This window comes from Aspergillus tanneri, assembly GCF_003426965.1.
Source record: "Aspergillus tanneri strain NIH1004 chromosome Unknown AapTan_5_pilon_pilon_pilon, whole genome shotgun sequence".
NCBI classification, from domain to species: Eukaryota; Fungi; Ascomycota; class Eurotiomycetes; order Eurotiales; family Aspergillaceae; genus Aspergillus; species Aspergillus tanneri.
Genome location: NW_022984632.1, coordinates 2,062,200 through 2,074,453, shown reverse-complemented (window position 1 = coordinate 2,074,453; position 12,254 = coordinate 2,062,200). Strand labels below are relative to the sequence as shown.

Sequence of the window (12,254 nt, the reverse complement as noted above, 5' to 3'; positions counted from 1 at the left end):
TTCTTTTATTATGATGAAATTCGGTTTCTTTTTTATAGATGTTAGACTTCCTAAGCTTTTTTTGCGGAGAACATCCGATCTGACTATATCTTGCCCTGGCTTTATTGGTTTCTTGATTGATTTCACTCCTGGAGTACGTACTGACAATCCATATTTGTCTAGAGTCCCTTGCTATCTAGAAAATGTGTGGTATCATCGCTCTCATCCAGGCGAACCCGTCGTCCTCCGCCGCCGTTGACCTTCACGAGGCGCTGTACCTTCTTCAGCGTAGGTTCAGGACATACCCCTGTGATGAGAAAGCATAAAGCTGATACGATATTCTTCACAATATAGACCGGGGTCAAGATGCTGCCGGTATTGCAACCTGCGCAGCAGGGGGCCGTATTTACCAGCTGAAGTCGAACGGTATGGCTGCCAAGGTTTTCCAAGATGGTGCTAGGGTGGCAGATCTTCCGGGTCCTATGGGTATCGGCCATCTGCGGTATCCCACTGCTGGCAGTAGTGCCAACGCTGAGGCTCAGCCATTCTATGTCAATAGTCCGTATGGCATTTGCTTGGCCCACAATGGCAACCTAATCAATGCGCCCGAGTTGAAGAGGTATCTGGACCTCGAGGCTCATCGTCATATCAACACGGATAGCGACAGCGAGTTGATGCTGAACATCTTCGCTGATGAGCTGAGCGAGACCAAAAAGGCACGGGTCAACAGGGAAGACCTCTTTGCTAGTCTCACCAGGATGTATGAGCGGTGCGAAGGTGGTTGGTCCTGTACCGCCATGTTGGCAGGTGAGTTATCAAATGTTTTCTTTTCTTTTTTTTTTTTTGGAGGAACATCATCTAATGAATTTAGGATTCGGTGTTTTGGGCTTCCGTGATTCTTACGGTATCCGTCCTTTGGTCCTTGGCTCCAGAACCGCACTCGACGGCTCTGGCACGGACTACATGATGGCTTCCGAGTCTGTGGCTCTACACCAGCTTGGTTTCACAAATATCCGAGATATTCAGCCTGGTGAGGCAGTCATCATTGAAAAGGGTGGTGAACCTGTCTTCCGCCAAGTGGCTCCAAAGAAGGCATACGCCCCAGATATCTTCGAATACGTCTACTTCGCACGGCCTGACTCGGTAATTGATGGTATCAGCGTGTATCGAAGCCGTCAACGAATGGGAGATCGCCTTGCGGCTAGAATCCTCGATGTTCTCGGATCAGAGGTGGTCAAGGACATTGATGTCGTGATTCCTATCCCCGAGACCTCCACCACATCGGCCGCTGCGGTGGCCCGCTACCTGGACAAGCCTTATTGCCAGGGGTTCGTCAAGAACCGATATGTCTTCCGGACGTTCATCATGCCGGAGCAAAAGACCCGGCAAAAAGGTGTTCGTCGCAAACTTAATGCAATGCAAGCCGAATTCAAGGACCGAAATGTTCTTTTAGTTGATGACAGTATTGTACGAGGGACAACCAGTCGAGAAATTGTCACAATGGCCAAGGAGGCTGGCGCCAAAAAGGTTTACTTCGCCAGTTGCGCTCCCGAGATCACGTAAGTGAATATCACCTTCGCCTCCCCACTTTTTCAATCCCCACTAACCGTTTTCTTCTCAATAGACATGCTCATATTTATGGAATTGATCTGGCATCCCCGAACGAACTCGTGGCGCACAACCGTACTCCTGAAACTATTGCGAAGCACATCGGAGCCGACAGCGTCATTTACCAGACCTTGTCTGATCTAAAGGGCGCTTGTGCAGAAATAGCCCATGAAAACGGGCTGGAGGAACCCCATGATTTTGAGGTCGGCGTTTTCTGCGGCAATTACATCACCCCTGTTTCTGAAGGCTACTTCGGTCACTTGGAAAAGATCCGAGGCGAAGGCCGCAAAATTAAGGCCCTGGACAGGGCCAAGGAAGCCGTGACGCATGGGGTCGCCAGCGAAACAGACTTCCAAATGGCTGCAAATGGTGTCAAGCTGGATAACCATGGCAATATTGTGCCCGCTATGTCCCCCGGCGAATCCGAGGTGCCACAAGTCAGTCTGTGCAGCACTCACCGGGAAGAACCGAAAGAAGAACATCCCAAAGTGAGAGATCGAATGGATATTAGCATCCATAACATTGCTGATCACGAATGATTATGAGCTTATGGATTTTCTGACTTATTGTTTTGTCGCTCTCTTGTTGATGTCATACCCGTGACTTGGAGTCCAGGAGTTTGTAGGAGGTAGACAAAAAAGGAGGCTCTCTGATGCTTCGTTTGCATAGCAAGGACAGAAGGGTTGGAATACCCATGGGATAAATGATTATCAATAGATCTATGACAAAGATTTCTTTGGCATTTGATGGCTACTGGGTGTTAGAACTTAATACATAACTATCACATACACAAGTTTTGTGGGATAATTTATCTGATCATGTGACGCCCAGGTTCAACTCTGGCGATTGTACTTTATATTCAACATCCTCTATCACCTATTGTGGCCTGCTACTCTGTATGTACCTTGGACGAGTTGCGGGGAGAAATGCTTGGCATGGGTGTTTTCTGCACACTTTATGACCACTAGAACCACTTTTCTTCCCAGAGAGGCGTGGACCCCCGACACTCGTTCTTAATCTGTAACGCAACCATCAGCCATGGAGCGTCGCGTCACTCGTTCTATGGCTGTCCGGGAAGCAGCAGTGCTAGCTACAGAGACACAGCACTCTACTATACTCGATGTCCAGTTCTCAAAGGAAAGCACCCCCAAGACTTCCTCTGGTAGGAAAGCTACTATTCCGAACAATAAGCATGCGACGTCCCTCAAAGATTCCATCCCAAGTAATGATGAGCCTAGGACAAAGAGGCGAAAGGCGAAAAAGGTCTCAAATTCAACTATTATGGAAGAAGAGCTTCCGCATAATTTGGGTCCGGCTACCATTGCGATACAACCAATCAGTAGAAATTCAGAGGCCGGATCCGGCAAAGATCCGATAATGAAAAAAGAGCCAGAAAAGGTCGAAGTCGCAATACAGGAGATTGCCAACAAAGTCACAGCTACACTGGGTAAATCTTCTGAAAAACGCAAGAAAGCCAAAAAGTCTTATCCCTATGGACTCACACCTGGCGTCAGTCCGTTTCCTGACTGGTCCCGCCCAACCCCCGAGGATTGCGAAGAGGCCAACAGACTTCTATCCAGCAAGCATGGAGAAATCATCGCACCGAAGACAATCCCCGAACCGTCTCTTACAGTGACCGGATGTGGGGAGGTTCCTTCTGTCCTGGATGCCCTCATTCGAACGCTCCTTAGCGGTGCGACTACCGGGAACAACTCTGCCAAGGCCTTTAATGGACTGGTGCAGAAATTTGGTATCCTCGAAGAAGGGATCGGCAAAGGGAGTGTGAACTGGGATGCCGTGCGTCAAGCTCCCCTCAAGGATGTCTTCGATGCTATCAAGAGCGGGGGCTTAGCAGACATCAAGAGTAAGAATCTCAAGGCAATATTAGATATGGTTTACAGGGAGAACCAAGAACGCAGAGACCTCCTGGTAAAAGGCGAATCAGATGGGTCCCCGGATTTGATGGGTAAACATGAAGACAACAAACAGTATGAAATTGCCTGCGCTGATCAGCATTTCCTGTCACTCAATCATCTACACAACCTGAGCACGGAACAAGCCATGGTGGAAATGGTGAAATATCCAGGTATCGGGCCCAAGACAGCCGCCTGTGTCCTTCTTTTCTGCCTGCAGCGTCCGTGCTTCGCTGTTGATACACACATCTTCCGCATTTGCAAATGGCTCAACTGGGTCCCTCCAGACAAAGCTACGGAGATTACAGCCTTCAGCCACCTTGAAGTGCGCATTCCTGATCACCTCAAGTACTCTCTTCACCAGCTGTTCATTCGCCATGGGAAAACCTGTCCGCGATGCCGGGCAATCACTGGAGAGTCGTCAGCTGGATGGGAAGATGGGTGTGTGATCGATCATCTTGTGACAAGAACTGGGAAGAGGAAGGGAGGTGCCACGAATTCCATCGGCGCTGGGAGTAGCCAGACTGGCAGACAGAGACGTCCTCGCGCAGACAAGGGGAAATGAACAACTACTAATGAGGCCGGATTCCTCGACAGAGTTGAGTGTGTTTTGTTCTGAGAGACTTCCATGCTGGATTACGATCAGCGTCAGTAAACTCCATTTAGTAGTGTATATTTTAGATATCCTCTCTGTTCAATTCCTCTTGTACTCTCCCTCGTCATACTCTTTCTGGCGATTTGTTTGTATCTTACGATGTGGGTTGGCACGTGCTCTACCGCGTATCGGAGGTCTGGAGATAACGATCGAACCACTTTCTCTCTCTTGACCAGCCACGCTTTCTGGAGCGCACTGCTGCCCCCGTGCAATTCCAACATGACGAGCTGGACGCCCTACATTCCTTCAGCTCTATATTTACTCATGGAGTCTCTTTATGAGCAAGCCCCATGGGCTGGAGTCGCTCTGGCTTCGCTAGGTGCTATTTATCTGGGCTACATTTTTGTTCAGGGTCAACGAGAAGCCGCTGTCGCCTTCAATGTCCCAATTCCACCTGAAGTGCGGGCTAATTGGAGGGGTAAAACGTGGGACGATGTTCGTGGAGAAGAGAAAAAGGTGCTTGAGGGGCAGGTTCGGAGTGTAAGTCTACTAAATTTGCTGAAGCAGCTCTATGTCTTCGGGGTTGCTGCTGTTCCGGTATAATTGGACGACAGTGGACTAATTTTTGAGATTGCGTATATAGCAATGGAGCGACAAGTTGATCATGAGCTATTGCCCTGCAGACGGAAGGATCCTAGGCACCGGGATGAAGCCTGCGACGAGAGAAGGAGTCGATCGAGCGATCCAGGCTGCGAAAACCGCACAGACGGAGTGGGCTAGAACAAGCTTCGCCGAACGAAGGAAGGTCTTGAGGACGTTATTAAAGTGGGTGGATAGTGGACCTCCCTTGCAGAGCAGAGACGGATATGAAACTAACATGGGAATGTTCAACACGCAGATATGTTCTTGAGCATCAAGAGGAGCTCGTTACCGCCTGCTGTTTGGATTCCGGTAAAACCAAAGTGGACGCTGTCTTTGGAGAAATCCTCGTGACGGCAGAGAAGCTGAAATGGACCATCGACCATGGCGAAAAGGCGCTCGCACCCGAATCGAGACCGACAAACTTTCTGATGATGTACAAGAAAAATATGGTCACATACGAACCTCTCGGCGTGGTCGGTGCCTGCGTCTCCTGGAATTACCCGCTGCACAACTTTATTGGGCCAGTCATCAGTGCCATATTCGCAGGAAACAGTATTGTGGTGAAACCGTCTGAGCAGACTGCGTGGTCCTCGATGTTCTTTCTCGAAGTCATAAGAGGTGCACTTGCAAGCTGTGGTCACTCAAAAGAGCTAGTACAGAGCGTAGTGTGCCTGCCTGACGTCGCCGACTTCTTGACTTCTCATCCAGATATCTCTCAATTGACTTTCATTGGTTCACGGCCTGTCGCACACAAAGTCTGCGAGTCCGCAGCAAAGGCATTACTCCCAGTGACTGTCGAACTGGGCGGGAAAGATCCTGCCGTTATTCTTGACGATTCGCGAACAGCGAGCGAGATCTCCGCGGTGGCATCCATCCTCATGCGCGGTGTGTTTCAATCAGCGGGCCAGAACTGCATCGGAGCCGAGCGCATCATCGCCCTTCCCGGTGTGTACGACAAGCTGCTTGACGTCGTGTCCGAGCGCATCAAGAACATGAGTCTTGGCTCGGTCCTGTTAGATTCCAAATCCGACGATCCCCAGCAGAAACCTGGAACCCCAGACATGGGCGCCTTGATCTCCCCCGCCGGTTTCGACCGTCTAGAATCCCTCATTGACGATGCGGTGCGACAAGGAGCGCGCCTGATTTGTGGTGGGAAACGCTACAACCACCCCAAATACCCCTACGGCCATTATTTCACGCCTACCCTTCTTGCAGACGTCACCCCGTCTATGCGGATTTCCCAGACCGAGCTCTTTTCACCCGTGTTTCTCCTGATGCGCGCAGAGTCTGTGCCACACGCTATTCAAGTCGCCAACTCAACGGAATACGGCCTGGGCGCCAGCGTCTTCGGGTACAACCCCCCAGACGTCGCCGCTTGCGTGTCAGGCATAAAGGCGGGCATGGTCTCCGTCAACGACTTTGGAAGCTACTATGCAGTGCAGCTGCCTTTCGGCGGGGTCAAGGGGTCCGGATACGGCCGCTTTGCAGGCGAAGAAGGACTCCGGGGCGTGAGTAATATCAAAGCAGTTTGTGTGGATCGATTCCCGAAATTGATGGCGACTCGCATCCCGCCTAGAGTAGATTATCCCATCCACAAAGGTGATGATCGGCTGCAGAACGGCACCGGAGCCTGGGAAATGTGCAAAGGGGTTGTCGAGACCGGATATCAAATAACGATTTCGGGCAGAGTCCGAGGCATACTTCGGCTTTTTCAAAACATGTAATACATTCCACTTTCAAGACGGAGAGTAAGTATACATCATAGACATAAACTATTCCCGAGGTCTATGCCTCTAATAGTATCTTAATTACTATTCATATTTCAAACCTCAACGAGTAATAGACGCTCCCTTTCCCTTCCGAATCGCCTTCCACCAGCCAGAAACATCCCCCAGAGGCTCTTCCATCCAACTCGACAACTCTTCTACATCCAAAACATCCCGCATATACCTTCTCGCCATCTCCACTTGCCCATTCGCTCTTCCCAGATAAAACACGGCACCCTCGACGGGATTCGCATTCGCTGTCTCAATCTGCTGCGGCAGATGGAGCATCAGATCCAGCAACCAATGGCCAAATGCATCATCCAGATCCATCGCCCACTGTGTGATTTCTGGGTCATCCGGCGGCACAGACTCGGCGCTGGCTCGAACAAGAAGTTGAAACATGCACGGATCGTTGCGGGCGACTCGAACCGCGGTGCGGAAATGCTCTGTCGGTAGGGAATACGGCGCACTCTGTGCGGCGGAGGTGTTCAAGCTGCGAAAGACGTACTCGTCGATTTTGAGGAGGGTGGTTAATGCGCTCGCGCTGTTCTCTACCAGGGCGGTGTGGATACCCTGTTGTGTTGCTTCGCGCGAGACGCTGGTGGTTATTTGGCCCAGGGCGGATCGGGCAAATCCGCTAGCCATGCGGAGGATCTCAAGGTGGGTGACGTCGTCTTCGTTGAAGCCGGCGTCATCGCCGTTTAGTAGCTTATCTGGGATGTTGGTGATATCGAGGATCGGATGCGTGTGTTGCTCACCGGAGTCGTGGTTGGTGATTTTGATGGAGATAAATGGAGTGATGGACAGTGTATAGCGAGTGTTGTTTTTGCCCGTGCCTTCAAACGTGCAATCTCCTCCTCCTCCTCCTCCTCCTCCTCCTCCTCCTCCTCCTCCTCCTCCTCCTCCTCCTCCTCCGGCCATGAATCGTGCAAGACTCTCCCATTGGCCTGGGGACATGCCGACTCCAGCGTTGACCCAGTGTCGCTGGATCGTCAGATTCATCAAATCAGGCACTTGGTTCAACACCCGATCCATAGTACACCATTGACAACGGAAAATGGATATTTGCAGATTCTTGCGTTCTTCATAATCAAGAGGCGTATAGTCCACCAGCCGTAAGATTTTCCCAATCACAACATCATGAGGGACACCCGTAGAAGTCAACGAGGAGTCATCATTCCAGAACGCCAACAGAATAAGAGCCCGATAGATCTGTTCACTAGAGAGCGCAGAAGCCAATGACGAAGATGACCGAGGCAAGTTGATGTTCAGCGAATACAGGAATATCTTTTCGATGAGTTCCACGGGGAGTGTTTCCAGTCTTGAATGCCGTTTTCTCGACCTCGATTTCAATGGTCGGACCACCTGTAGTCGTGTTCGCTTGTTACTTTGATATTGAGATGATGTCAATTTCTCCTCAAGGGACATTAATGGTCGACCGCCCTTTGGTCGCTTCGACGCTGTCGTAGATCCAGATCGCTCATCATTCGGACGGTGCCTAGTAGAGTCGGGGTGTCTTTTCTTTCTGCGGCCACGAACACGAATGGGGGTCAGCATTCCCGGTGGAGAATGATATCAGGTTTATTCTCATTCGGCCATTTCATTCGATGCTTCTAGCGTGAGCAGATCTCGGAAGCCTGTATACATTCTACATGTAGAAGAATGGAGATATAAGAGAGAAATAAAACAGGCGTAGTCCGGATGCACTGATTGGTGGATCCGATCCCGAAAAGGCATCCGTAGGGCTAGAAAGTCAGCTGACATTTTCCCTTTCTGTAAGAATTCAGCCCTAACGCTAATCTGTTTAAGTCTATGACGTAGAAGTGTTGTCAGTGTTGTCAGTGTTGTCAGTAGGCATACACAGCTCCCCTGGATGGCAAGAATTCAACTCCGGGTCAGGGCACGGATCGCTCATGGCAATCACCACGCCTCCTTCCTGATTGGAAGCCTGGAACCAGGTTGGCATCGTCGTTATGACGGAATTGTATCGCTGGTAGGAATTCATGGTGGCTAATGTGTAGTATTCTATTTCTAATCGCCCTTGCTTTATCCTCGTACATCACTCATTTCGTTGATAGTCAGACAAAAATATATATCCTATTCTGGGGTTATTGGGAAATCTTCAACCTGCGTTATTTCAGTGGTTGAAGCTTCCCTCATACCACTACATCTTCCAGTTCCGCGAGAGTCTACTACTTCTATCTTCTTCGAACGAAACCGTCAAAATCATCCAATCCTGAAGTACAGACATACAAAGAGACATCAGCAATATGGGTGCCGTTGTGTCCTGTGTATGTGGGTCTCATTCACACGTCTCTGTATGTCTACCTGAGCAACGTACTGAGTATATACAGATCAAAAGCATCTTCCAGTCCAGTGGCGCCTGTCTGATAGACATCGTCGATGCCATCGGCGCTGTCTGTAAGGCTATCATCGATGGTGTTCTGACTATATGCCGAGCTGTCATCGCTTGCCTCACCTGTAATTACTGTGGCCGGAGCAGAAGAACAATGCGGAGATCAAGAATATGACATGGCTCATCTAGTCGATTCAACTACACGACCCATGAAGGTCATGCGTAATGATGTCGCATTAACTTGGTTTTTGTTTTGGTCGTTTTCTTTCTTGTTCTTCATACCCAATAAAGCAGGTCTTTCTGGGTTGATATGTAATCTAGTTTTGTAATATAGGCACTTCTCCCTATTCAAAGTGGCTCCTCTGTGAATAAGTAACGGATTTTTGACTCCATTAATGTACTGTCCACAGCCATATGCGGTAGAGTACTCATTATTCTATGGGTTCAGACCCCAGCTTTGGACATCAACTGTTCTTTGAGATGTGACGCTTTGGCAGGTATATCCTCCCATCGCTGATCCACTAATATCTTTATAAAAGGATCGTCCCGCTCATCTGCATGCTTCAAAGCGAAGCTAAAGACATTGGTTGAGACCGGCCAGCGCAAAAGATATTTGTAGTTCTTAATGATAACATACATCTTGACCAATTGCTCAAAGGTCGCGAGATCACGGTCCCGGATTACCTGCCGAAGAACCCGTTTGGAACGTGGGAAAGTAGAATCCTCGTCGATGTATGCGCTCGTCGAGAAGAGCCGAAGGAATTCGAGCTTGGTCTCCGTCCACGGCGGGGAAAGTAATCTATCAGGGATGCGAGGGGGCCAGTCTACAGAGCACCATGGAAGCTGGAAGATATCGAGATGGTCGTATAATTTTTTGGGTGGACGGACCAGTAGGGCCCCGTAATGGAACCACAATGCGACTCTCTCTTCCTTTTTCGTCGCGCGATCTTTGGCCCTGAGTATCAGGTCTCCTTTCCCGCGAATGCCTCCCAGTCCCTTGTCGCATCCTTCGAGGTTATCGTATTGGCGGCCGATGTTGTCCAACGCCGGGAGGTCGTCTGGACAGAAGTCTAGATCATGAAGTTTATGCCGGACAACCTGTTCCATATATTCTCGTTGACACTTGCGGATTAACGGCAGAGTAAACCAGCCACATTCCAGGATGTCGCTCTGGAGGTCTCTCCGTTCCTGTGCAGAGAGAGCCCAGAAATCCAGCGGAGGGGGCAGAAAATCCGCGGTGAAATAACCATGCTTTGAACTCTCATTGGCACTGCTGAATGCCAGTCGAATGAGCCAGGTGTAGATAACAGTATTGGAAAGCATCCGAGAGATGTAGGGAGAGGCCCGCGGAAGATTGAATTCGAGAGAGTGGAGGAAAATTAACTGAATGATCTCCACCGGCAGGAGCTCAAGACGAGACCGGATTTGAGCTGTCCTTGACACTGGATCCATTTGTTCGGACTCGTATGGAAATGGCTAGCAATCAAAGAGGTTGAAGATATGCCCGGCAGGAGAGGTCTATTTAGAAGAAAGGCCTTCTAGAATGCAATAGCAGCAGTGCCATGCTTATATCGCCATCGTCCGAACCACAGGTCGGTCTTATAATATCCCTGAGTCTGATAAAAAGCAATCGCTGCACAGCCAGAGTGAACACATAAAATCGGCGATTCAGCTGATCGCCTTGTCAGTTCCTAAGGGGCCACCGGACTGCCACTTCCTCAGCCACGGCGATCTTGGGTTTGGGAGTCGATTTGGGGCTGTAAAGGCCTCTTGCGAGGGCAAACCGGACATGCAGGCAATGAGCAGCAGGGTCCATAGGCTATGTAGATGAGAGGATAGCACGACACAGTTGGTGAGGAGCAAACATGGGCGCGACGCGTAGAAGCTAAGTAGTATCCATGAGCCAAGACGGACTAAACGCGGAGTTAGCTGTTCAACTTGAGCTGGAGAGCAACAGCCACTCTGCGAGATGTCAGAACATCTCATTTATTTTTTGACGGTGTGCAACGATTGATGTGTGATTGCATTTTGGATGGAAGTATTTTCCCAATTTCATGATATTTTAGCCCGCAAGTCCCAGAGTAAACGTTTCTGAGTCTGGTGGATATAGACACAGACTTATATATCCGTCCACGTCAATACGATTATAGGGTAGATAACATCGCCCGCAATACCAAAGTTGTCATATCAATGCAAATACAAGTAATATAAGGTCACTAAGGTTAGTCAAGTCGAGTATTACGAGGGATTTAAGTTCTGTTTACGGCACACTAGAGAAAAAGACCAATTCGGTGGAAATGAAGAAAATGATCTTCTAAAATGAACATTGTTTCTATACACAATCCAACAACCATACCACACTGCCAGGCAAAATGGTATCCTAGCTGGCCAACATGCTTGACAGGAAAAGAAATGGTGTGATTACACTGGTCGAAGGAGATAGGGTAGGAGACGTAAAGTGACAGAAAGGTATCTGACAATTAAACCACGGACATATCGCCGAAACGCTCCTACCAGATGTATTAGCATGAGTAGGATCAACAGCTTGGAACAAGGCGTAATATTCGATATCGTGTGACATACCTTGTATCCGGCCGGCATCCATCTACCCTTGGAGACCAGCGAGGAGGTCTTCTCATCAATCTCGGGCTGAGCCGCGGCAACCTCGTCCTAAAGAACAAAAAAATCAATTCAGAATTCACATTGAATCCATTGGATGTCCAAACATACCACAGTGAGCTCGTCGAATGGCCGGGCGGTCTCGATATTCTCAAGAGTCTTCTCCAAGCTGCGGATTTCGGATTCAACCTTGCCCTTGGTTTGCTCGGCGCTCTGGACAGCCTGGGCTTCGAAGGCATCAATGGCCTTGAGCTGACGACTGACATCGTAGGTGGCGGGCTTGAAGGTCTTGAAGTGGTTCTCGATCTCATCGACGATGGCCTGGTTCTTCAGGACCTTGCGGTAGTGGGCGAAATCAATAGTCTGAGGTTGTTCGGACAGGACCTGAACCTTGCGGCGCGCATCATCGTTACGCTTCTTAAAGGCCTGGAGGGAGGTGGCGGTTTGGCCGCGGAGGCCGAGCGAGCTGGTCACCTTGACCCAGTCGATCTTGAGAGCGGCGCTGCGCTGTAAACGGACAGTTAGTGGATATAATTCCAACGCGATCGACGGGACGCAGAATTAGGGAGCGCAATGGACATACGGCAGCCATTTTGAAGGGTTGGGTTGGAGGGAAAAGGGGGTCTGAGAGGGGAGTTTAAGCAAATCTGGAGGGTCGGAGAAGTGAGGGTTGACTTCGGCAAGGTTTGGAATGGGGATTCCATCACGTGACGTTGTGGTTCCCGTGTTCCGAATAGCCACAAAGGTGACGGCCAAGACTATAACCAGCGAGACTG

General features: G+C 49.8%; 6 protein-coding genes across 6 annotated transcripts; 3 read left to right on the top strand and 3 right to left on the bottom strand.

Annotated features, from left to right (window-relative positions):
• Positions 1-182: 182 nt before the first annotated feature.
• On the top strand, positions 183-2,126 carry ADE4 (amidophosphoribosyltransferase; the record flags this gene model as incomplete). The annotated part of the gene is made up of 4 exons (XM_033574673.1): positions 183-267; positions 334-786; positions 851-1,538; positions 1,604-2,126. 4 exons carry the CDS (start codon positions 183-185, stop codon positions 2,124-2,126), a joined length of 1,749 nt encoding a protein of 582 aa, XP_033422691.1.
• A 499-nt stretch (positions 2,127-2,625) lies between these two features.
• Positions 2,626-4,065, top strand: ATNIH1004_010095 (endonuclease III domain-containing protein; the record flags this gene model as incomplete). The annotated part of the gene is made up of 1 exon (XM_033574672.1): positions 2,626-4,065. The coding sequence occupies one exon, from the start codon at positions 2,626-2,628 to the stop codon at positions 4,063-4,065; it is 1,440 nt and encodes a 479-aa protein (XP_033422690.1).
• Positions 4,066-4,374: 309 nt separating this feature from the next.
• On the top strand, positions 4,375-6,461 carry MSC7 (aldehyde dehydrogenase family protein; the record flags this gene model as incomplete). The annotated part of the gene is made up of 3 exons (XM_033574671.1): positions 4,375-4,635; positions 4,739-4,920; positions 4,994-6,461. The coding sequence occupies 3 exons, from the start codon at positions 4,375-4,377 to the stop codon at positions 6,459-6,461; spliced, it is 1,911 nt and encodes a 636-aa protein (XP_033422689.1).
• A 105-nt stretch (positions 6,462-6,566) lies between these two features.
• Positions 6,567-8,060, bottom strand: ATNIH1004_010093 (uncharacterized protein; the record flags this gene model as incomplete). The annotated part of the gene is made up of 1 exon (XM_033574670.1): positions 6,567-8,060. The coding sequence occupies one exon, from the start codon at positions 8,058-8,060 to the stop codon at positions 6,567-6,569; it is 1,494 nt and encodes a 497-aa protein (XP_033422688.1).
• Positions 8,061-9,303: 1,243 nt separating this feature from the next.
• On the bottom strand, positions 9,304-10,311 carry ATNIH1004_010092 (uncharacterized protein; the record flags this gene model as incomplete). Its single annotated transcript, XM_033574669.1, has 1 exon — positions 9,304-10,311. One exon carries the CDS (start codon positions 10,309-10,311, stop codon positions 9,304-9,306), a length of 1,008 nt encoding a protein of 335 aa, XP_033422687.1.
• Positions 10,312-11,339: 1,028 nt separating this feature from the next.
• On the bottom strand, positions 11,340-12,070 carry ATP7 (F1F0 ATP synthase subunit d; the record flags this gene model as incomplete). Its single annotated transcript, XM_033574668.1, has 4 exons — positions 11,340-11,369; positions 11,443-11,529; positions 11,590-11,985; positions 12,062-12,070. The coding sequence occupies 4 exons, from the start codon at positions 12,068-12,070 to the stop codon at positions 11,340-11,342; spliced, it is 522 nt and encodes a 173-aa protein (XP_033422686.1).
• Between the last annotated feature and the right edge of the window lie 184 nt (positions 12,071-12,254).